The sequence below is a fragment of the Ruditapes philippinarum genome, unplaced genomic scaffold (assembly GCF_026571515.1).
Source record: "Ruditapes philippinarum isolate M1 unplaced genomic scaffold, ASM2657151v2 ctg13562_1_1_1_1, whole genome shotgun sequence".
NCBI classification, from domain to species: domain Eukaryota; kingdom Metazoa; phylum Mollusca; class Bivalvia; order Venerida; family Veneridae; genus Ruditapes; species Ruditapes philippinarum.
Window position 1 is genome coordinate 11,837 of NW_026865671.1, and position 26,097 is coordinate 37,933.

The 26,097-nt window shown below is 32.9% G+C and overlaps 1 protein-coding gene and 1 long non-coding RNA gene across 2 annotated transcripts; both read right to left on the reverse strand.

Moving 5' to 3' along the window:
* Positions 1-496: 496 nt before the first annotated feature.
* On the reverse strand, positions 497-17,316 carry LOC132729957 (uncharacterized). Its single transcript, XM_060715797.1, has 10 exons — positions 16,908-17,316; positions 13,853-13,948; positions 10,906-11,084; positions 5,321-6,105; positions 4,904-5,033; positions 2,957-4,304; positions 2,277-2,428; positions 1,804-1,961; positions 1,387-1,496; positions 497-1,084 (listed from the first exon to the last, which is right to left on the reverse strand). Exons 1-10 carry the CDS (start codon positions 17,143-17,145, stop codon positions 930-932), a joined length of 3,351 nt encoding a protein of 1,116 aa, XP_060571780.1. The 5' UTR covers positions 17,146-17,316; the 3' UTR covers positions 497-929.
* Positions 17,317-23,466: 6,150 nt separating this feature from the next.
* On the reverse strand, positions 23,467-25,835 carry LOC132729958 (uncharacterized). Its single transcript, XR_009625698.1, has 3 exons — positions 25,646-25,835; positions 24,912-25,235; positions 23,467-23,609 (listed from the first exon to the last, which is right to left on the reverse strand). It is a non-coding gene; the product is annotated as an uncharacterized LOC132729958 (long non-coding RNA).
* Positions 25,836-26,097: the final 262 nt, after the last annotated feature.

The following is a 26,097-nucleotide window of genomic DNA, read 5'->3' on the forward strand; positions in this document are numbered from 1 at the left end:
TTGGCGTCGGATTGGACATACAGTATTATGAAACATTTTTAAAAGAGAAATTAAGACCAAAATTAAGATCAGGAAAATATTCATGACAACGCAACTCCGCATAAATTACACCAAGTGACGTCAAAAATTGAATAATATTAACTGGGAAGTGTTGCCCCATCTCCCCTTTTTCGCGAGACATGAGTACCTGTGACAATGACTTTTTTCCTAAACTCAAAATGCCACTCAGGGGTGTGAGATTTAATGACTTAGAGAGACAGTTGCCGTGGCCACGGAGCTTCAAAGTATCACATGCGGCTGCCTAGCAACCGGAATTGCCGATCTTCCGAACAGATGGAAAGCGCTTGTAAGGGTAAGTTACTTTAAAGGAATATAGATACGGTAGGTGTGAATCACTATAATTTTCTTAAAATAAGGCCATTATCAGAACTTATGGAATGACCCGCGTACCAAGCATTTTTACAAGTTCTTGTGAAAAGATACACAAAATTCGACATGATATTCTTTTCTATCAAATGTATATTCTGTAAATTATTGTATTCTACCATTTGTCCATTCTTTTAATTGTCGTATTCTTTAAAATATTTTTCGACGTTATGTCGTACACCGATATTCTATCAACACTGTATATCTGCGCTATAACATGTAAATTGAATATTAAATAGATACATACTGATTTCAAATATGTTAGATAATAATTTATTGTGTTTCATAATTATTACCACTTATCAAATACTGCAGTTTTACACTATCAAAGCCGAATAACAAATAAAATGTTATAGCATCACCAAGTGCGAAAACATTCATAGAATGTAATTCCCTACCCTACACCATTCTGATAACACTACTACACCCGGCCCTCGAAACAGTATCAAATATTTAGTTCTAACATCATAAAATTTGTACAAAAAGTACACAGTAGTAAAATATTATGTATCAGTTGTTTGGATATCTGGTGGTGCTGTCCTTGAAGAATTCGGGGAGCAGACCGGAATGGTGGCAAACTCTTCACTTCCGATTGCTTCTTCTCTCTTCAAATTGTGTTCACCGTTTGGGCTCGTTGGCGTTAGGTATATTTCACTGGCTGAAATTTCAGGAATGAACGGTTTAAAAGCTCTGATCAGAGTTTCAATAACATTAACATTAATTGAATAGTATATGGTGAATATTAAGGTAATTTATATCTAAGTAGCTCCCCCGATGTAATAAAAGAAAATTTATTGCTTTAAAAGCACAAATTGGGCACCATAAATTAAAGAAGGGGCCAAATTAAGGAAAAAAACTTAAATCGGACATTGGAAAAGGGCTTTTTTGTAAAAAAAAAATATTTTAAAAAAACACTAGACGGTCATCGTCTTCAAGCAAACAAACATAAAGAAAAAATACCTCGTTTTCGTGTTTCCCTCAGTTTCACCAAACGTATCACCAATACGACAACAGCTATTAATGCGATTGCAAGAAACACACCAAGAACTATCATTCCAACATTCAACGACCTAAAACACAACATACGTCAAAGTTTAATATATTTTCTTAAAACATACTTTCAACAACCGATGTTTGTTTTTTCTGTTTGCGATGGTATACGGATTGTTTGATATTCTTTTGTGATAAAACAAAATATGAGAAACTGATTTAAATTTAAAGTATATAAGAGCATACAAAGTATATAAGAGCCATGTCTTTTGCAGACCGGAATGGTTTGACTCGTCGTTTCACAAATGTCTAGCTATTTACAAACTGTAATTTATCAATAAATGAAATAAAAACGTATAACACGCATATGTTACATATGTTACATACTCTTTTTTTCCTGTGTGTTTAATTGGACTTTTGTCAGACTTGAAGCATCCACTGCACGCCGGCTCGCTTGGACATGTTGATTCAATCTGGTTACCACTTGGATTCACAATCAGATCTTTCTCAAACGTAAACGTCCCTTCCAATGGATAACGCCCGACCTAAGAATGACATACCATGTATTCACAATGTATACATACTTAACTGGGGTATGTTTAATTATTAAATCAGTAGGAGAAACGGCATATGTATTATATTGAATATAAATTTTTGGTTGTGACGGAATCAAAGAGCCCTTCATGGACATACTTGTACAACGAATAGCACTGCATTCTTTAATTTTATTTACTGAACTCGACAATACGTTCAACATTTAATTTGCAAACTAATTAAGTTGTCTTAACAGACTGCGCCTGATTTCACATCAAAATAAATACCTAAGAATACGAGTCAATATATCTCAAGATTTAAAATACCTCAGTGTAAATCAAAATTTGTGGGTCATCGTCTTTTTGAATGTTGTAAATTCTGTAACCAATATTACCATTGCCGTTGTCACTGAAAACTTTTATCTTGTTTCCTGATCCATCCAGATCAAGCTTCGTACCCTTAATTGCTTCAACAAAACCTGGCATCATAAAAAAGGCATTTATTGTAAAAGATTTCTTCTAACATCAGTTGATATGAAATAAAATCAATGCCGAGATTAAATTATAGAACGTACCTTTAAATGGCAAGTCAACAAGTCAAACATACTGGTTCTGAAGTCTTTGTGCAATCGTTCTAAAATTAGGTCTCAAGAATGTACCTCCATTAGGCCCAATATTCCCATGACGATATTTCGTTTCTTAAAAAGAAACCTATAAATGCATGATGGCGCAAGAGGTAGGATTTAACGTACCCTTTTGCCCTTTTGATATAATTTATATACTAAAACATCTCGATAGCATGCGTATAACTGGGACCTTTTCTTATAAAAGTATGGCAAATCTGTTTCATTTTTTTACACACACACCCACCCACCCACACACAAATACAAAATTCAAAACAACTGAAAGCAAGATGAACAGAAAGGCAACTTTTGTGACGATTCATTCTTTTTAAGTTTAAATTTATTTTTAATGCAAAAAAGCTTCATGCCCTTTAAAACATTTACCCTTTGTATCTTCGGTGAATTCCCCGCAAAGAACATTCGTGCTTTTGCCACACTTGTATCTGAGAAAATTATTGCCGCCAATTAGAAGAGACTTCGTTGCAACATAGGCGGCAGTAGCCCAAGAATCCAACGTAAAGTCGCTACCAAAGTTGTTGTCATCTTTTAAAGAACACATCTTATTCTTTGTCTTGTCAAAACTTAGATCAAAGTAGCAATTTCTTTTCTCTTGTAGATACAATGTTGACCAGGGATTCTGATTAAATGGCTTTGGAGTGAGATTATAAATATGCGTGCGCAACTCATTGTCCTCATACATTTCAAGAGAAAGCGTAAAAGAACCTAGAAGATTTTGTTTACTGTCCGTTTTCAAAGGATCCCGTTTCCGGGCCCATGCTTCAGAACCAATAAACATGAATTCTCCTCTTGTATTAATCTGAGCAGTCAAGGCTGACAGCACAGGAATTACACGATGGGACCGCAGAAATATAATGACAATACGTGCGTGAGTGTACAACCGCAACTTTTCAAATATTCCAAATCCACTATCAGTTTCGTCAACAGCAATTTCCTGAACTACACAAATTTTGCTTTTAAACGCCTCCTCTTTAATTTTATCCTTCCCTGCTTCACCGTATGCGCCAGTGCTATAAACAATCTGAACATAGTTAGACTCAAGCTTTTGAATAATTTCAATTATAGCTCTTGCTTGGGCATCATCTGGAGTAACAACTCTCATAAAATATGGATATTTAGATCTGTCACTGAGAAAGGGACTTGTAGAAGCAAAACTTAACTGTACAAAACGTAATCTTGAGAGCAATTCTGCCACAGCAATGCTAATACTGCTTCCTATGTCTCCAATAAATCCTAATATTCTGTCACTTAGATCTAATACAGATCCGTCCGCCATTTGTACACCATTATGAATAAGTTTAAAAATCTTCCTTTGAATAATGACTGGATCGTTACACGAATTCAAAACAATTAGACCAATCTTTAAATCGGGAAAGAAGCCAGAAAAATCGCCGGTTTTCGTATTGACTTTCTTCACAGCAAATCTTATTGATTCAGCAGTTTGGTATCCACTGACGATACGAATTTGTCCACAACCATCTCCAGAGGTGCTGTCACTATCAAACACTGCAATCACACCCACAACATATATATCACCTGGCTCAAATATGATACTTTCGCGTAGCTCTTCAATATTGATGCACTCTTCACACTTTGTACGAACCATGCACTGTGCCTTTCGTATATTTGGCCATACTAGCTCCTCGTCACTGATCGTGTAGTCTCTAAGCATCTCTTTGTTTATGGTTATGTCGTTATCTAAATGATCACTGACCTTAACAAAATAACAACAATTATATTTCTCATCTCACAAAATGAAATTATTAAAAATTAAAATTTGAATTTTAAATAAAATGAAAAAAGTAAATATCGTCTTTCCAATTCTGTTTTCATAATAACGGTGATTGAAGCTTTCTGGATTTTGAAAATTAATATTGAAAGTGTTAGTTCCTTAGTAACCCATTTTGACGTCAAAATGGCAATCTTGCACAAACTTATTCAAGTATGAAGAATCTAGAATTGTTTTCCAAAGAATTCCAGAGGAAGATAAACCGATATTACATAAACAGTTGACTTCAACGGTTAGCTGATAAGTGTGAATATAGCAACAAATTCACATAACTCAACCATCTATTTAACAAATCTTTCAGAACAAAGAACCATTTTAGTTACATTTACTGATCAAAATTACTGAAACACATATATAAACATTCGACAAACTGTTTTCTATATTATTCGTTTATCTTGATTTCATCGGACGTAATGAACAATATCAATACCTCAATAAGCCACCAATCAATAAGCCTGGACAATATAATCACATTGTAATTAATATAATTGTAGATTAGTTGAAGATCTTTAAAGTAATACCACCTTTATCAGCTCAAATTCGGTAGAAAGTTCATTATTCTTCCGGAAATTGAAAACATCGTATAAGGAAAGGTCTTTGTGTAGAGTTTCTGTGCTGTTTAGTTGAAGCTTCCGGTCTGATAATGACGGTAATCTGCAATGCAAATGTATCATTAGAGGGATGCAGGGATCATCTTAAATGAGAGCATCTTTAATAACTGTTTATAACTGATTTAGTTAAAATTAAATTTCGAGTCATTTCGTATGTTTCCTTTGGCACCTCTATAACCTTTTGCACACACAATTCATATATTTAAATTGTCTGTCTTATTATGAAGCAGATTACTTCATATATTGTAATATCGAATTCATTTGTATACAATGAAATATTTTACTAAATATTAAAAGAGAAAAATGCCTGTAGTTATACAAAGAACTTACTTCCATTGAAAATCCTTTCCAAGGTCTATGTTAATATTTTTTAGGATATTTAGAAGATCGCCCGAACGAAAATTCGTTTTAAAAGCATCACAGAATACCGAAGACGGGCAGTATTTGTCATGGAGTTCTCTTGTCCCCTTAACAAGTGTATGAGCAGCAATAATGGCATACTGCACGTATAAAATTTGTGCTTCAAACGCTTGGGCATAATCACTCTCTGTCAGTGGCGTAAACTCACAGTTTCTTCTCTCACACTCTGTGATTTCATAATATAAATCCATAAGCCATGGGTTTGTCATAACTTCCTTTTCAAAATACGTTTTGTTTGTGAATATTGATCGCCAATGGGACATGAACTCAATGATTTCCTGATAATTAGGCGCAAGAACTAGAGATCCTTTTGACGACTTAAGCGTCGACCCAGAATTATACTGAAACACGCTTGTCTCCATGTTGATACCTTCCGACAACATGACAATAGGATGAGATGCAAAGCCCGTATTTTCTAAGGCAATAAATATAGAACGAGCAAATGAACTTGAACCAATGTAAACTATTCCATTTATTGTTGCTCTATTTCTGGTACCTATTGTAATGTCGCTAATCAAGGAGTTGAAAAAATCTCCACTTGTTTCTACCGGGATAGCGCTAGTCATAGATGTACAAATACTCTCCTCGTTTGCTCTCAAAATGAGACTGTTGCTAGCATCCCGACCGTAAGTATCGTTGACATAGATGATGGCAATTCTGTTCCATTCGAGAGATTTCATCGTCTTGATCATCACCTGTAAAATATACGTGAACACCTGCATTAGATCTATAAAGAAAAATCTGAAATAGAGACACTCAGGGTTATGTAGTGTATTGATAAGCATACTTAACCGGCAATCTAGATAGCCGGTTTCTATACCTCTTAAAAAAGAAAGTCATGATCGATAATTTACATTCATAGCTCATGATCATTTCTTTCTTCCGTTCATATAATATTGGCGATATTGAAATACAAACATAAAGGTGTAGCCATACATTAGACAGCATACAAACTTCGCATTCTACTTATAGCATAAAATATACAAATGAATGAAATCGTTGAGTTGTTATCATGAAAGATGTTTGTGCTTGTTTATGGAGATTATCGAAAATTTAATTTCTAAAGTTGTTTTTATCCCCTTAACTGTACTACATGGATAACATATTTCAAATTTGTAAGATTAGAAGATTTTGCTCCAATCAAAGCTTGTCCTACACATATTTAAAAGACAAATTTTTGAGCGGTTAGTCTCACGAATGACCCACTGGGAGTGTTTCAAAAGATAATGCATTAGCACTAAAATCTCAAATGACACATATATAATGACGCCAAAAGATGAAAAAAAAACTGAAATCTGTGAATTTCAGTGGCCATTTTGAAAATGAATAGTTAGTAGCTCTTGTCATTATAAAAATAAAATTTTAAGAATAGTTCTAAAATACATTTTGGCAAAAAAAACGAGACCACCAATAAAGTCAACGATCCTGATCATCCTGTAAGTTTACTCATGCGCATTAAATAGAAAGACGCACCAAAAAATCCGAACTTATCAGGTACCCTCAGTTTATGTTGTTCAATAAGTGTCCACTATTTTGAATAATCATTAATGTTTCCAATTGATATAATGTTTATAATTTACATATACATTTGTATATTGTTCAAATTTTTTTAAAAATATAATTGCCTTCCGATTGCGTAGATGTCGGAAATGAAACGTGACATGTTCATTTAGGTATAAACATATATACATGTACATTTAATAGTGTTCCTTTTTTCAAGATTAATAGCCATTGCTAAATCTAACCAGAGATTATTCTGTGAATTGTCACAAAAGCATTTTAACGTAAGAAAGGTTACTTACGAATTGTTTTTCCGAATGTTCAGTGTTTTTTATCCAGTGTTTACAGTATTTCCCTCTGTATGTATTGCAAATCCGTGATTTTATTATACCAACAAAATGTTCTCATTTATAAACTTTCGTTTTAAAATTCCGTTTTGATTAAACTTAAATTGTTGTTTCTATCTAAAATGACATTTAGTATACTCATATACAGATGAACACCAGATAAAACGTTAGTTTGTTGGCTTTATACTATCCATTATCCTTTTATTTATATTTGCAAGATTTTATATGTGATTCTTTTAATGATACCGTCAAAAATGAATATGATAACACAATTTATAAAGTCAAACGTAAAAAGAAGTAATAGGGACACTTGAATAAATACTGTAAAAGAGAAGCTGTCCTACTTTGAAGAGACATCAATATCAATATGCTTATAATTCAATTTCCAATTTTGCATTTTTTTCTTAGCTACAAGAAATTATTATGTCATTGTTGTGCAAGCATTGCTAGCATTTCTATATGCATCGAATTACTTCGGCTGAGTATATTTTTTATCATTGTTGTTGTTGTTTGAGCAAATAGCGAACTGATATTGTTTGCATAAAGATGTTTTTTATTCCGTTTTTTTTTTTGTTTTTATTTATTTATTTATTTATTTATTTATTTATTTATTTATTTATTTATTTATTTATTTTTGTGCATACAAACTTGAAATTCGTCATATTTAACTGCAGGAAATAAGAACTCTATGTTGCTTAAAAGAGTAAAATGCACAAAAATGTAGAAAAATGAAAAAAATACCAACGGAAAGACACGGACCATAATGCTATATTTGTTAAGTTGAAGGTCCAATGGTCTTTCAGAAGATTTAAATCAAGCCAGTTTGATTGTTATTTTTTTGCGGTAAACACACAACAAAACAATTAGACAGATTTGAATTTAAACATTTTTTTTTCTTTCAAGAGGTTGAAATGTCACGGCAAACCACTGAAATAAATATATTTATTACATGCGTTTAGGTAGTTTATAGAAATGTATCAGTGATATAAAACTGGTAATTTCACTGTTTGAAACAGTGAAATTACCACTTTGATAATTTCACTGTTTTGAATTTAAGCCCCTTACGTTGTTTCAGTGAAATACCAGCGTGCACAGTACTGGGAACCAACTTAATGACGTGACGTCGTAAATGACGTCACGTTGTATTATTATTTGGCGCGCTTTTCATTCAGTATTAGGTTTAATGTCTTTTAAAAACGTTTCTTTGCATATAATAAAAAGAAAATTTGTTAAGTTTAGTGTAAGATCGAAATATATTTCACCTTGTGAACACCAAAAGTTCATATTTCACTCGTGGCTGCGCCACTCGTGAAATATACCTTTTGGTGCTCACTCGGTGAAACATATTCCGACCTTACACTGAACTTAACAAATATCCTCTATGTAATTTTTAAAAAGAAAAGAAAGAAAAAAAAAAAGAAAAGAAGAAAAAAATAAACAGAATTATTATTTTAATAGTCTAATATTATATTGGCAGAAAAAATAAACCCCGTGCTTTCTTTAAGGTATTCGCTCAATATTCGAATGATTGTTTTTACCTCTATGTATCAGACAGATATCTTTCTGATTGACAGAACCAAATGTTTGAAGTTGTTTTATCAAGGAAAACAAAAACGGAAAAGAGTAACGGAAAGAAAGTGATGTCAAGGAGAATAAAAATAAAAGGGGAATCCGATATGGAAAGAAAATTAAGAGCAAAAAAGGGCGAAGAAACAATTCAAGCAAAAGAAAGCGAACAAAGAAGAAGATGGAATATCAGATGTAGGAAGGTAATGAGAAGAAAAAATCAAAATGGGGTGAAATAATATATACGAAAGGTGAAGAATCTGTAGCAGTTCTTAAAGAATAAAAAGAAATGAAGATGGAGAATAATAAAGAAAATAAATAATATAAATGTGGTTGGGACAATGTAACTGTAAAAAAACTTGAACGTTTTGCGGACATAAAATTTATCAATATTTTAAATAAATTAATATTCTTTAGTTCTCAACATAAAATTATCGAATACAATGTACTAAACAATGAATGTGTAGTTGTATAAAAACTACCAACAACATCAAACTAGTTATCTATGATAAACCCTTTCACCTTTATCATTTTGAAAATATAATCTGGTTACAATAATCTTTTCTTAACTTAAATACGAGTATTCTTAATAATTGCTATTTGTAGCTTTACATTATTTAATATATATTATCACATTTTGAAAAATAATGTTTTTATATTCATTTTTCAATCATTTTTAATATCAATATTGTTTTTTATTATGATTCTCATTCTATGTTTTTCTATCACAATGTCATTCTTGTACATTATAAATAAATATTTATCATAACTTCTATAACAATTATATATATTTATTATATTTCAACACTTGTCTTCAACCATGTCAACACTGTTTATCTTTATTACCTTTAATGGTAACATAATCTTTTTCTACCTTAAAGAAACTAAAAAAACAAACAAAACATTTAAATAAGTCGGAATTACGATACCTTATTTTAAGAGATAAATATGATTATCTCATCTGAGATAAATATGATTATCTCATCTAACATATTGACATTTACCCCATTTTATTTTATACTACATAAGTACCCATTCCAAACATTTTATTTAGATGGCACCCGTTAAGCATTGATAAAATATATTTACAATATTTGCCGATGTTATCGAAGGGATATCGCGTTTCCACTGTAAAATAATACCATACATTTCGGATTGAACCTGTCAATCAAATATAACGGGTTTTCAAAACAAGAACAATCAGTATTCCGTAGATATGTTATTTTGACAAAGAAAATTACAAAAAGGGCCTTGTTGTAAAACACAAAAAATAAAGTCATTATAAAGGTTTACACTACCACAAATGATAAATACATAAATAAATAAATGAATAAATTAATTAATTAATTAATTAATTAATTTATTAATAAATAAATAAATTAATTAATTAATTAAGAGAAATATGAATAGATGATTGAATAAATGAATAAATGAATGAATGATTAATTAATTAATTAATTAATTAATTAATTAATTAATTTATTTATTTATTTATTAATTGATTGATTGATTGATTGATTGATTGAATAAATACATGAATGAATGAATGAATGAATGAATACTTCCTTTATAGAAATAATTTGGCCTAACATTATGGAAGGGTAATAACGCAAATATTACATCTTGCTTTCTTACATTACATCGTGCTTTCTAACTTATACATCTTGCATTCTGATTTGTACATCTTGCAGAAAGCATAATATGCATGTAACAAAGCAACAGGTAAAAGTCAGAATGCAAGATGTACAAGTCAGAATGCAAGATGTACAAGTCAGAATGCAAGATGTACAAGTCAGAATGCGTTATTATTGTTATACATTTTAAAGTGTGGTGGCATTGGTTAAATATACTGACAATACACCAATGACATTTCATTAGCTTATCTTATGATTGACATTTTATTAGTCGTATACCGTTATCTGAACAATTTAACTAGAATAAAAATGTGTAAATACGAAATGATAATGAAGACTGATGATGATGATGATGATGATAATGGTGATGATGATGATAATGATAATGATGATGATAATAATGATGGTGATAGTGATAATAATGACGATGACGATGGTGACAACATACCTCAACTTGTACGTCATCATTCGGAACAACTCGCACAAAGTTCGGATATTTTTCAGCATCCCCAAGCCGTGCTGCGGTAGTTGAAAATCCCACCTGTACTAAACGACTCTCCTTTGAAACTGAGCTTAGAATGGGTGAAATAGCTTCTGCTTCAGAACTGAATTCAGGACCAATAACTCCTTCAGACAACAAAAGAAGCAAAACGGTTAGTAACTGTGATCATTTTCAAAATATAAAATACAATATACATATGTTTACAAACGATGATATGTTGATTTCTATTCATTATTTTGACTCAATATGTTTCTCGAATAACATTAGCTTATTGCGGTTACACTGTGTACATATACTAGTCTCCATAAACAGATTTTGACATGTTATGTGGCCTATTAACAGATTTCGACATGATATACATCCTATTTACAGATATTTTACAGTTTATATAGCCTATTAACAGATTTTGACATGTTATACGGCGTATAAACAGATTTAGACAGATTATATGGCCTATTTATAGATTTTGACATGCTATATGGCCTTTCAACATATTTAATCAGGTTATATATCAAAAAATGTAGAGTTACACGAGGCCTAAGGCGAATTCTGGTGTAGTAAATATAGTAAATTGCTGTTTATGCGTAAACTGTCAAATATATTTTGAAGAATTTATAATACTGTACATCTGATTCAATTGATTTAAATGAAATAAAAACAAACATATTTGCAGCCTCTTAGTAAACCAGCAAGATTGGCCATTAAATTGATATTACAAACACGCAGTATAATGAAAGAAAAGGAGCGTTCTGCTTAAAAATACCTCGGATGCGACTTTTGTCATGACAAAACCAACATAATGGGTTTGCGATCATCATGGATCCAGATCAGGATCCATGCTGTTCGCTATCAGTTTCTCTACTTGTAATAGGGTTGGTAAGCGAACAGCATGGATCCTGATCAGATTGCGCGAATGCAAAGGCTGGTCTGGATCCATACTGGTCGCAAACCCATTATGTTGGTTTTGTTATGGCACGACTCATTAATAAAAACGAACATATTTGCAGTCTCGTGTATAATGAAATAAAAGGAGCGTTCTGCTTGGATGTGACTTTTGTGAAAAGACATCGTTTTAAGAAATATAAATACTATGTAAAGTCACTTTAAATAGTTGCTTTAAGTTATAGTTAAAGGCTGCGACTGTAGTGTATTTCATAGTGTACAATTACGATCTGCTGACGTATGAAAATAATTTAAACATTATAACATAACTAGTTACGCTTCAAAAATCAGGTATATGACGTTGAAACATCCATTAATAAAAACTGAAATGACATTTCGTTAAAGAATCACACCAAAATATTTGAAGGTTTATGTTTGAAATGTACAGGATGAAGTTATTGCTTAATATAGAGCCTTGATTTGTATTGTTGATAACATCCTGCTGCAGGAATATAATTTGGTTTCTGAGAATGTAGGAAAAAAAACCCCACACGTCAAAACCCACACCTCAAAATTTTATAGAGTGGACAAAACCCCACCCCTAAATTTTAGAGAGTGGACAAAACCCCACACCTTTAATTTTGTAGAGTGGACATTACCCCACACCTTCTAATTATTTGTTATAAAACCATACAATTCATTTGATTTTGATCTTGTTAGAAAAGAATAAAACAGAATATTTACTTAAGTTTGATATAGTTACTTTAATTATTTTACATAGTTTCTTTGATCACGATAATTAATGGTATGTTATATTTTATTTCAATATATATCAGTAACAATACAATATGATTAAATGATAACAGACTAGACAAATATTGCAAACCGTTAAATAAAAATCAAAGGATTAGATTTCAATATTACAAACTGTTATATAAAAATCAAAGGGTAAACATTCATTAATCTTAATTAGTATTAGTTATTCAAAGTGTCAACAATGCCACTTATTTTATTGTCAGTCACAGGTCTATACATATATAAAAATAATAAAAGTGTGGGGCTATGTCCTCTCTGTAAACTTCTCCAAATCCCTCCAGAGGCGTGCACGTCGCGGAGAAGGCACACGGCAGGTCAAGGTCAAGTCATCTTAAGTACCAGAGGTGATTGGTTGACCTGTCGTGACTAACTCTGGAGGGTTGGCGCTAATGAGAGCCGTTTTTTGTTATTGTCAGTCAGGAACATGATGCCTTGACAGTATTGTCGTCTCCTCTTCCACCAACAAACGAAGAATGGGTACCAGGAAGATTCAGCTTGACAAAGACGTTCCCGATGAGACTACCTTAGTGGACCGGCAAGGATGCTAAATTCTCGGACATATGGTTATTCCGGCGCCGAGTATAAATAAACTGAAATTGACTGACTGACTGACTGACTGACTGACTCTCTGTAAAATTGAAGGTGTGGGTTTTCTCCATTCTATAAAATTTAGGTGTGGGGTTTTGTCCACTTTATAAAATTTTGAGGTGTGGGGATTCGACATGTGGGGTTTTGTCCGTCTTCCGGTTTCTGACAATGCTTGGAAAAGCCCACTGGCATAACATTGATTTTGATGTATATATTAAGTGTTATCTTGTATTTATTATATATATATATATATATATATATATATATATATATATATATATATATATATATATATATATATATATATATATATATATATATATATATATATATATATATATATATATATGTGTGTGTGTGTGTGTGTGTACTTTATATTGATACTGAGCTGTTCTTTGTAAACAGCATATTTAGTGATCAGTATATCTTGTCACTATAAACAATATAATAAACAAATAGCAGCTGATGTGAGAAGAGGGTATCTAGCTAACGCAAGGGCGAATGTTCTACCTAAGTTACCCTTCGTGCATGAAAAATGTATACATGAAATACTACTTAAGTTTGAATATTAAAAAAAAACCAAATAATACATAATTTGACTAGTTACCTAGGATAGTTTTATTGGTAAGTGCCTTGTTCATCAGTTTGATGGAAATCTCAGACGCTTTGCTCACCAGACGACATGTTTCATGCCCTTCGAAGCCTGTAATTTACATATGAGCCGCGTCATGACAAAACCAATATTATGCGTTTGCTACCAGCATGGATCCAGACCAGCCTGCGCATCCGCGCAGTCTGATCAGGATCCATGCTGTTCGCTATCAGTTTCTCTACTTGTTATAGGGTTTGTAAGCGAACAGCATGGATCCTGATCAGACTGCGCGGATGCGCAGGCTGTTCTGGATCCATGCTAGTCACAAACGCACTATGTTTGTTTTGTCATGACGCGGCTCATATATTTACAAATTTACAATATACATATATGTGTGTGTACATAGATAACTATAATTCTAAAAATGCTGGATTTAACAAACCGTCGATATTAGACAAAAGACAATAATAATTTTTGAAATTTTAGATTATCCAAGTATTCAAATAGAATAAAATGTTATTCTGGTCAAAACTTGACATATAACACAATATGTATACATGTATTTCTCGTTCTTTAGAAATTTATCATATATTACATATTATGCTGATTATATGAAACCATATTTGCAAGAATATAAACCAAAAAAATACAACGATATTTTATTGTCGTAATAAATAAATAAATAAATTAACCAGTTAATTAATCAATTTATTTATTTCAAGCTTTCTATTTTTTAATTTATGAATATTTTTTTTTTTTTTAAATCAGCAAATTATATTTAAGAAACAAGATTGCATTTGAAAAAAATGCTTATGCCACCGCGTGGTTCAAATTTCATAGCTGTACATCAAAGGACAAGAAAGTAGGTCACATTATCAAAATCTAGGTCAAAGTTCAATTTTACAACTAAAACTGTGCACATGGTCAAAATGTCATTGCTGTACATCAAAGGACAAGAACGTAGGTCACTGTCTCCTTGGACAAGGCATAATTTTGACCCAAGGGTTTAATAACAATCTTGATACAGGTCCATCAAACAGCATTTCAAGTCAAATATCTAAGCTATAGCTTTCTCCCATTCAGAAAACATTTCAATATTTTCTGTTTTTAATACGTGTACATAATGAGAATCACTGCCCCCCGGGCAGGGCCAATTTTTGACATTTGAACAACTTTGGTAGAAGACCTATAGATGATATTATATATAAAAAAAGCTCTATGCCTTGAACCTTCAGACAAAAATATACTTTTTTTTTTCACTATATGTACATAATGAAAATCAATGACCCACGGGGCGGAACCAATTTTGACCCCATGGCTATAATTTGAACAATCTTGCTAGAGGTTCACTTCACAAGGTTTCATGCAAAATATCTTAACTCTATACTTCGTAAATTTAGAGAAGATGATTTTTTAAGTTTTAACTATACACATATAAGATAAACCTATGGCTCCCAGGGGCGGGGCTAATTTTGACACAAGAGGCAAAATTTGAACAACTTTGGTAGAGTACCTTTAGATGATATTATTTAACAAATATTAAAGCTCTAAGCCTTGTACCTTCAGACAATAATTTTACTATATTTATATATTGAAATCAATGACCCCCAGGGCTGGGGCAATTTTGACCCCAGGGCTATAATTTGAACAATCTTGCTAGAGGTTTACAACACAATGTTTCATGCAAAATATCTGACCTCTAGCATTTGTCAATTGCTAGAAGAATTTTTTTAAGTTTTTACTAGAAACATATAAGGAAAACCAATGACCCCTGGGGCGGGGCCGATTTTGACCCCAGGGCTATAATTTGAACAATCTGTGTAGAGGTCTACCAGACAATGCCTTATGCAAAATATCTAAGCTCTATGCCTTTTGGGTCTTTACAAGGAGTTTTAAGTTTTTACTATATGTACATATAGCGAAAATCAATGACTCCGGGGCGGGGCTGATTTTGACCTAAGGGCTATAATTTGAACAATCTTGATAAGGGTCTACCAGATGATGCCTTATGCAAAATATCTAAGCTCTAGGCCTTTTGGGTTTTTACAAGAAGGTATTTAAAGTTTTTACTATATGTACATAGTGAAAATCAATGACCCCCGGGGCGGGGCCAATTTTGACCCCAGGGCTATAATTTGAACAATCTTGTTAGAGGTCTACCAGACATTGCCTTATGCAAAATATCTAAGCTCTAGGCCTTTTGGGTCTTTACAAGAAGATTTTTTAAATTTATTCTTATAATTCCTTTTGGTTGCCATGGCAACCAGATTTCTGCATGGAATGAAATTCTTTGAACAACTTTGGAAGCCCTTCACCCAAGGAAGAATCCTGCCAAGTTTGGTTGCAATTGGATAAGTAGTTTTTCACAAGAAGATTTTTTAAGTTCACCATATAATCTATATAACACACTCACACACACACAAACGCACAAACACACAAACACACACACAGGTGAATCGCTATATGCCACCGCATCGCAGATTGCGGTGGCATAAAAACAGTTTCAAGGCTTGCCTAGTAAATAACAAAAAATAAACAGGGTTAAGTAAAATGTGTCCGTTTTTCTTTTACATGACCGAAATAGGCAATGGAAAAAAGAAACAGCGTCTACCAACCACCCACCCCCCCCCCCCCCACCAAAAAAAAACTCATCAAAAGTATATAAAAAATAAATTTAAAAAAAAAACATAACTAACAGAGCTAAAATGAATTATTCGCGCATTCATTAAAAGTAAATCATGTCTGTTGCAGTGAAATACCCTTTGGTCCAGTATTATTGAATATCATTTTATTGCCTTTGTTTATATATAAAAATAACAACAACAAAAACAAAATTATTAGCAACTGTATAATGAATAAAAGCGAACTAAAGCGAATTAAAAAAGGATTGTACAATGAAATAAATATACAACGATGTTCAGTACGAAATTGCGAGTGAAATGAAGGCATTTCATAATTAACACAGTTATTCTTTCTAACCTTAGTGTACAGTACAAGTCTCGTCACGATAGACTTTTGGTGTATAAGAAAAAAAAAGTTTTGTAAATTAAACTTCTTAAAACATGCCCACCAATTTTAAAAGGAAGGTTGCCATATTGGTTTAATCCTTCAATGTACCATTTCATCGCCTCTGACGTCATCACAGAGGAAGCGCTCAGGCCTAATCCGCATGAATCCCCTTCTGGTTTGTGCACTTGGAATAATCCAACAATTGTTAAATCCCCATTTACATTTATAACCTGTAAATGCACCCTATCAACAAGAACAAAAACTGTCGAAAACGGCAGCAAGAAAGTGTAAATGTTCATATTTATGTTAAAACAAGATGAGTTAGTTAAAGTAGAAAATCTATTTATTTGTTTTCATTTAAAATTTCAAATAAAATAACGCGTTTGCCATAAAGCAGTACTACGATCACAATAAGGCAATTTTATACAACTTACTGCTTTTCTATTAATTTTAACACCGGGTATCAAGTTACAAAATGTCTTTATATGAAATTATAACGCGTAATTTAAACCAAACACTGTAATGATTAGCAAGTAAAAAGAAAAGTAAAGAATTTATAAACTATGTTCATAAATTCTTAGCGAATTACATATGATCAACATAAAAACCAATGAATACAAACTTTTGCTATTTATATGAAAATAAATTTACGGAAAATAAGAATGTTAGATACAAAAAGCGGGTTATTCGCTTTATTCCAAGACAGAAACGTTTTGGTTGAACATTGACCATAACCTGTCTTGTTGTAGTGTTACATTTGAGTCAACCTTGCATTAAAAGTTCAATATCTATATGTGTCAGTTCAGTGAATCAAATTTAAAGTGCTTTAGTTTTATAATGAATAGTATCTGAGTAGAAGCAGACAAAAACTATATCTAATTGAAGGATTGCTTTTTTGTGAACACAGAAATAGGTTTCAATTTACATTGCATATCTGAGTATATAGCTATGCATTGTTATATATGTATCTAAGAAGTTTTTACATAACAATTTATTTTGAAGAAGATCTGAAAGAAGGAAGAGCCCTCAAAAGAAGTGAAAACAATAGTAAAATAGCGAAAGTTGCTGACTCTGACCTCTACTCGTTTTCTCATGTTATTGTGACCTTTCCTGTCTAAAATGATATATATGCATAATGAAACAATTCGTTATGTCGACCTGTGATATTACATTTTACCCGCGCGTGTGTCTTAAGAAATTTGAATCGAACGAAGATCTCTTGACGCATTGGTGCCAACAATCATAAATTTATTTTTCCGCGACATAGAATAATATATAGGATTATGATATGTTTAAAAATAACATACCCTCATATTTTTTTTCAAAAATTCCCCTTGTAATTAGCTCAACAAATTTGGCAGGACTTTATGGCGAACTTGGTAGGGAACCAATAAAACTTGTCAGGTAAACACACATGGTCAGGTACTTGTTTAAAATTAAATAAATAAAGATAAATGTTAATGCTAAAACAAAATGAAGTTAAAAATGTCCACGAACGTGGTTTATCAGATAAATGAACCGGCTCACATAAATAATAAAAAAACTTATGTCTGTTAAACAACGAGTAAAACTGGATATAAGAGATAAATAATTCTAAAGGTCATAAACATACTGTAGAATGCAGTACATGTACACGTTTTCTGTGAAACCGTATCTTCATTGTGAACTGTTTAGAAAGACGTTTAAAATGTTTTAAGAGAATTTTATCTATTTTCACGATAGGCAAATATCATTCAGGTCAGTGCATGGGCTATGTACAGAAAATTGCAGCGATACACGGGTCTTCGATTTAAGTTCATGTATTGTTATTTTTGGAGCGGGGATGAAACATGGATTATCCGTCCAACGCGTCACCACTGGACCAGGAATCCACTCTTTTGGATATATCTCATGTTCTATTTATATTTGTTGGCACAGGTCTGCACGGTAATTGCTTTAAATTCAAATCACCAGTGGTGAATAATAAAATATGATACGGGTAAGGTTTAAAGATTTTGTTTTACTCTTTTAAATTGGCAAAAACGCTTATACTTCAAGTTTACCCAAAAGAACCGAGGTAGTTTATTGTTAATGTACCGTAGTAAATTGAAATAAGTGTGTAAAGTAGAATAAATTGTTTAACGTTGCATGTAATTGGTTGAAATTTTATCCAATCGCAAATCAGGCAAAAAAAATGTGAAACTGCAATGTGATATTCATGAATAATTTACTTATCTGTCATTATATAAATGTAGGTTTTAACGAATAATGACAATGTAAATTATATTAAAACTATTAAAAAAATGATTATCGAAGAAATATAACACCCCGTGGGATGATTATCATCTATTTCTTTTTAAATCCAATGCGGTAATATTAAACTAGATAAGTGAAACGAAGCATCAATAATTGTCACTTCTTTTGTGTTGCAGGACGCATTACAGAGCATTGGTATTCAGAGGATGGTTTGAAGTTGTTTTATCAGTATGTTATTACTGTCCTGCTGGGCTGTACGTTAAAGACGAATCAAATTCAAATATATTATTCATATCATCTACTAAAAAAATGTATCTATTCCAAGTAATCATGACAGTTTCTAAATAATCTACAAAAGCTTTAACGAACACACATTTCCATGCAACCAAGACATTTTCCATTTAACTTAAAAATGTATGTAACAAGCACACATTGCATGTAAAAAACATCTTATTTGTATCATTAAATCGAAAGAGGAAGATTTAGCGCAAATAGCTAATTATATTTATATATATAAAAAAGAAATGCAAATAGAAGGAAAGATTACAACATATTCATGCCAGTCGGATGTTTTCCGAATAAATTATTTCACTCAAGTTAGTTTCTACCTTTATTGTTGTATGTTATAAAACTGACGAATAAATTTTGATTTAATGTTGATTTGTTTGGGTTTTACGTCACACCGACATATGGCGACGTTCCAGCTTTACTGGTGGAGGAAGACATCAGGTGCCTTCCATGCATTATTTCAGACACAAACGCGGGCACCTGAGACAAATAAGCGGGAAAATGCAATGCGTGTCGTGTGTACATTTAATCAATACAACTGGTATGTTTGAACACACACAACATGGACAAGGCAGCACATCGAGATATTTTATACCTTATTTGGATTTGCGATAATTGAAAACTGGGCATATAACAAAGAAAAACACAGTTAAAACATTCTTATTTTCAACGTTACATTACATATTTTTTCCTGTCCATCACTAAATTGTTTTTAGCAGAGAATGGCTACTGCTACTCCTGAGCTACTGCCACTGCCAACTTCATTTTTTAAAAAATTTTGCTATTGCTGCACTACTGTTACTGCCAGCTTAACGTTTTAAAATTATGCTACTCCTACTCCTGAGCTACTGCTTCTGCCAACTTCATTTTTGTGTCGCCTTTACGGAGTAGTGGCGACATATAGGGGTCACTTCTCCGTCGTCTGTCCGTCGTCTGTCTGTCCGTCTGTCTGTCCGTCTGTCTGTCTGTCCATCCGTCACAAAACTTGTCCGGACTACTCCTCATAAACTACTGGTGCAATTTCATCCAAACTTTACAGGAATGATCAGTACCAAGTCTAGCTGTACATTTTGTCAGCATTTTCCGATTCAATGAATTTTGGCCCTTTAATAATTTTTATTTTTAAAGTGTGTCCGGACTACTTCTCTTATACCACTAATGCAATTTTAATGAAACTTTACAGGATTGATCTGTAGCTCAAGTCCTTGCACCTATTGCACGGGTTTTTTCGGTTGAATGATGTTTGGCCGAGTTATGGCCCTTTGATAAAAATGTGTTTTTTTCTGTGTGTTGCCAGATACACAAAAGCTTGTCCGGACTACTCCTCATAAACTACTGGTGCAATTTTATCCAAACTTTACAGGAATGATCAGTACCAAGACTAGTTGTGCACTGTCCGTCTGTCTGTCCGTTTGTCACAAAACTTGTCCCAACATGAAATTGGCCATCATGAGGCGACACATGTGATCACTGATCGCTCTTGTTTATAGTTTTGCTACTGCTACTTCTGCACTACTGTTATTGCCAACTTCACGTTTTATAATTATGCTACTGCTACTCCTGAGCTACTGCTTCTGTCAACTTCACGTTTTAAAATTATGCTACTGCTACTGCTAAGCTACTGCTACTGCCAACTTCACGTTTTAAAATTTCGCTACTGCTACTACTGAGCTACTGCTACTGCTAACTTCACGTTTTATAATTTTGCTTCTGCTACTGCTGTGCTACTGCTACCTTCACGTTTTATAATTTTGCTACTGCATGCTACTGCTGTGCTACTGCTACTGCTAACGTCACGTTTTATAATTCTGCTACTGCGGAGCTACTGCTCCTGCCAATTTCAGGTTTTATTATTTTGCTACTGCTGAGCTATTGGTACTGCCATTTTCACGTTTTATAATTTTGCTACTGCTACTGCTGTGCCACTGCTTCTGCCAATTTCATTTTTAATAAGTTTGCTACTGCTACTCCTGAGCTACTGCTACTGCCAACTTCACGTTTTATAATTTTGCTACTGCTGAGCTACTGCTACTGCTACCTTCACGTTTTATAATTTTGCTACTGCTACTGCTGTGCTACTGCTACTGCTAACTTTACGTTTTATAATTTTGCTACTGCTACTACGGAGCTACTGCTTATGCCAATTTCACTTTTTATAATTTTGCTACTGCTGAGCTACTGCTACTGCCAACTTCACGTTTTATAATATTGCTACTGCTACTGTTGAGCCACTGCTACTACCAACTTCACGTTTAATAATTTTGCTACTGCTACTGCAAACTTCACGTTTTATAAATTTGCTACTGCTACTTCTCACTGCTACTGCTAACTTCCTACCGGTAGATATTTATCATAAATCTAAAGATGTGGGGTAATGACATCATGCGCACCTGTTTTTATACGGTCAATACACAAACATGGCCGCGCCTACTGATTTGTAGAAATCGGTGATTTAGCGATTTAAATTTTGTTATTATTCGTTAAATATTATGTATATGTTAGTGTTCATCCGTGCTGTTCTACAGAAATTAGAAACTTCGACGGGAGCGATAGCGACAGGAGAATGTGAACAGCACGGATGAATACTAACATATTTAGTGTCAAGCTTTATTTGGCCTCGTTATCATTCACTTTATCACGTCACTATGCGGTTCTATGAAGTACTATGAAAAATAGAAGTTGACTATGGACGAATTCGATATAGTATCGACTTTTGTTCTTCTATCAAAATTAATGCACAGAAATACAGCGTTTTCATTGGATGACAAATAAAGTTGGACACTTATATTTAAAGGCAGATATTTCTGATATCAAGTTTTTATTCTAACATTGGTGTTCCCTTTAACATATCTACATTTCATGTTTTTGATATATCGCTGATTTCATGACGTAAACGTCCGAGAAATTAAAGGCTATAAATATTGTTCATGAGATATGATAAATTTAATATTGTACTTACTTTTTCCCCATTGGTTTACACGTGTTTGCTGAAGATATAGATGATAAGTTGTTCAATGTTAATACTTATTCAACTAGCTACATGATTACCACCCGTTGTACTTACCACTTATTAATTAAAGATCAAAGTTTCTACAGCTATACCATCATTAAATATGAATGCGTAAATCGTAAACTACGGAAACTAACGGAAAACCTCCCGAAAAGAAATCCGCCTTAGGGTCTATAATGCCAAACAAAATCAACAATATTTTTTTTCATTTTTTTTTCATCATGTGTGCCTATATTTCTTTTAATATTCATACAACAAAACTCCAGAGAATGAAGTGAAACCACGAGAACAATAGATCTTAACATCGGCATACACAAATGTTGTTACCCATACTGAGTATCCCTTTTGTAAGTGTAGCACAACGAAATTTGTGCCTTGAGCGTCGTGTCCTTGCTACACCTGCAACTTTCCCCTGGCCGTCAACAATGTGCATCCACAATTTATGGGGCTCATAACCAGCACCAAACGCTAGGTAAAACATGTAAACACCTTCCTTTGGTACTGCAAAACACCTGAAAATTTAATCACAAAATAAACCATGAAAATATGTAAGTGAATCATATAGCTAATACAAAACAACCTATAGTATCCTAAACATGATTTTTTAAACATGGATAATTTCTATCTATATTTAGAGTTATTGTATTAGAACAAACCAATTAAGTGTACAGTATATTACCGAATTGCACCGATCTTGACAAGGTTATTATGATCCTTTGAATTTTTTAAGTATAATGTTCCCTTGACTCTATTTATTATTGAATTCTAGTTTCAACCCCAATTGCAGTAACTTGCTTCATAACATATTAAAGCATAGAATTGCATTTAGGATATGTACAGATTTTCAAGTCAATAGCCGATTTCTAATAAAGACTATCAATAAACTTAATTAGATTGTTTTTTCCGATTGTAGGTAGCTTTGGTTGAGAAGTGACAAAGGTAATTTCTCCCATGCCTCCTGACTAAAGCTAAAGGGATATATGTCATTTGACCTTACATTTAAGAAATAATTAATTTTCCTCTTACTACGTTTTTTTGTTTTACTTTATTATCATTTTTATTCCTAGTTAAATGTTTATGTACCAGTATGGCTGTTGTAGGCATTCCCATCATTAAGAAGGACCTTGTTAAATATCACAGTCTGGTCAATTCCAGCGTGGTCAACACTATGGTCAAGAATAGCCGAAAATGCAAATGGAATCTCTGGAAAAGATCTTCTTATTCTCCCACCTAAAATGCATGTAAATTATTAAAAGCATTTTTAAGAAGTGTGACATAGATCTAAGTGTGACCTTTGGCCAAGAGTCATGGTTCATGTGCCGGGCACTACGCCACATGGCGATGAAAAAGTCTGTAAAGTAAGATAGAAATCCCTCTATACAGATAGTAAATATGCTATAGACAATATATGGGTATTAAATTATCTTTAGTGACCTTAATCTTGCAAATATATTGACCTAAATTACTAGTGTCACACCTGTGGTCATTATAGTTACCATCTGTGTAACAATCCATCAATAAATGACGACTCAATGGTTCCTATACGCATTTTCATGTGTTAAGAGACACTCCGACTGACAATGGCAACATTTATGGCAAGGTATATTACAATCCCCTATCAATGTAGAAGTTTTGCTGTGTGTTCCGGACAATCGTTTTTCAAATTAGTTCTAAGTGTTACCTTGACCTTGACCTAGATACCTGGATGATGCGTGGAGCAAAACGTTTTATGCTGGTGACTTTTTTCTAAAGTATTATAAAAGAATTTCATGGATGTAGGAGATATATGCAGACAAAATATGATTATTTTATCATCTTAAGGTATCTGGACCTTGCATATATTAACCTATTTTTTGCATTGTGTGGTGCCACAGCAATAGTCATGGTAATGATCATTTGTGTTACAATCCAGCAATAAATACCACTACACATCTTCATATTTTTATCTGGAATTTGATCTCTATATGTGACCTTGATCTTTGCCGCAGAGACCTTAATAAGCGCGTGACAGTCCGCCTCAGAATAGTGAACAATTGTGCCGAGTTATTCTAAAGTCCCTTTATGCAGGTAGATTATTTGCTCTTGACAAGCATTTTTCAATGACATCTAAGTATGACCTTGTTTTTTTACCTAGAGACTAGAGACCTGACTCATGTGCGCGACACGGCTTCGTATAGTGGTGAACATATCTATTAAAATCTGAAATTAATGCTTTAATCAGTCTAATTTTAAGCTAATAATTACAAATCACTTTACATGTGTTACAGATGCTCTGTGAATTAAACATACTTTGCACCGAAAAAATATTAAAATTTGTGAATTATCGAGAGAACAATAAGCATTAAGTTGTTGGCCCAGATGGCCGAGGTAGCTACATTCAGTTATACATGCATCGTTTTCTTTGGCAGATAAGTCACCAATTGTGAAACAATAAACAATTTTTATGATCTTCATACAATAGAACTTCACCTATCAGAATGATAACAATAATTTGTCAAATTACCCTTCCATATTATGCATAATATTTATTACCAGAATATTTCTTTATTGCACGTGTGCTGTTTTGTTTTTCCAATGGTTGGTCTTGCCATACCTTATCGTCAGTTGTTTTTTCAACGTACGTTTTTTGTTGTCATTCTGTAAACGTTCGATCTCTGCTCGTTGTGTTTCAATGGTTCTTTCATTATTCATAACTTGCCTCTCTAATTGAATGATACGTGTCTCTAACAATTTATTTTCCCTATTTAACCTTGTTTGTTGCAGCATCAACACGGCAACACGAGATTCCAATATCTGTACTTGTCGAGTTAGTTGCCTTTGAAATGAGAGTTTTTTCATTGAGAGCCGTTGGTCAACCTGATGTGTAAAAGTAAAATGAAAAGTCTTCTGACAAGTTATTTCTATTTTGTGATGTTGTAACTATGATAATATATCAGTAACTGAGTGCACTAGATTTGATTTTAGCCCCTTCTTTTTACAGAACCTTTAAGTACCTGCAAATGATTAAAATATGAAGAGAAATAATTTTACCTGCTTTCGTCAATACATCATTTTATGCAAAATGCTTTACAATAAAATACATTATTAAATCATAATTCAACATTTTGTCCAATATTTTTTATCATTAAAGTGAATATAGACGCGACTTAAAAGAAAAGTCTAAGAACATTTGTTTGTGTGTCGACTCGCACATTTTTTTTGGCATCACAGAAGATTCCAAAATTAAACGGCAAAATAGAAAGTTCATCTATATAATATAGTCTTACCTTTTTCTCTAAGTGTATCTTTTAATAAGATCTTCATAAGTGTCATCAGAAGCAGCTGTCATTCCTAACAAACGTGCCGTTAAAAACACCACTAGCACCAATGTTCCCCTTGACATCTTGAAAGTCAGAACAAAGTGTCAATTGTTCAACAAGTTATTTTTACATGATTATAAAATTTCACTTGTTCTCTTATCTGTTGAGCATGACTGTGTATATAGTCTGATAACGGTCTTTCTTCCCTGTGTTTTTTTGTTGATTTTACTTCAAACACAGTTGAGATCACTCGGAGACGTTTAAGCTTTACTGGTGGAGAAATATCTCAGATACCTATCTGTGCATTATTTCAGACATAAGCGGGCACTTGTTCCAAAAGTCGACCAAAATAATCATTATAACCGATTACAGCGATTCCAGATTTTGTTAAAGAGGAGAGGACATAATTGTCAAGCAGT

Coding starts and splice junctions, on each gene's coding strand:
- LOC132729957 (XM_060715797.1), bottom strand. CDS start 17,145: ATGAACATTTACACTTTCTTGCTGCCGTTTTCGACAGTTTTTGTTCTT. Junction 13,949..16,907: donor CAACCTTCCTTTTAAAATTG/GTGGGCATGTTT, acceptor TGTAAATTACAG/GCTTCGAAGGGCATGAAACA. Junction 1,962..2,276: donor AAATTTTGATTTACACTGAG/GTATTTTAAATC, acceptor TGTCATTCTTAG/GTCGGGCGTTATCCATTGGA.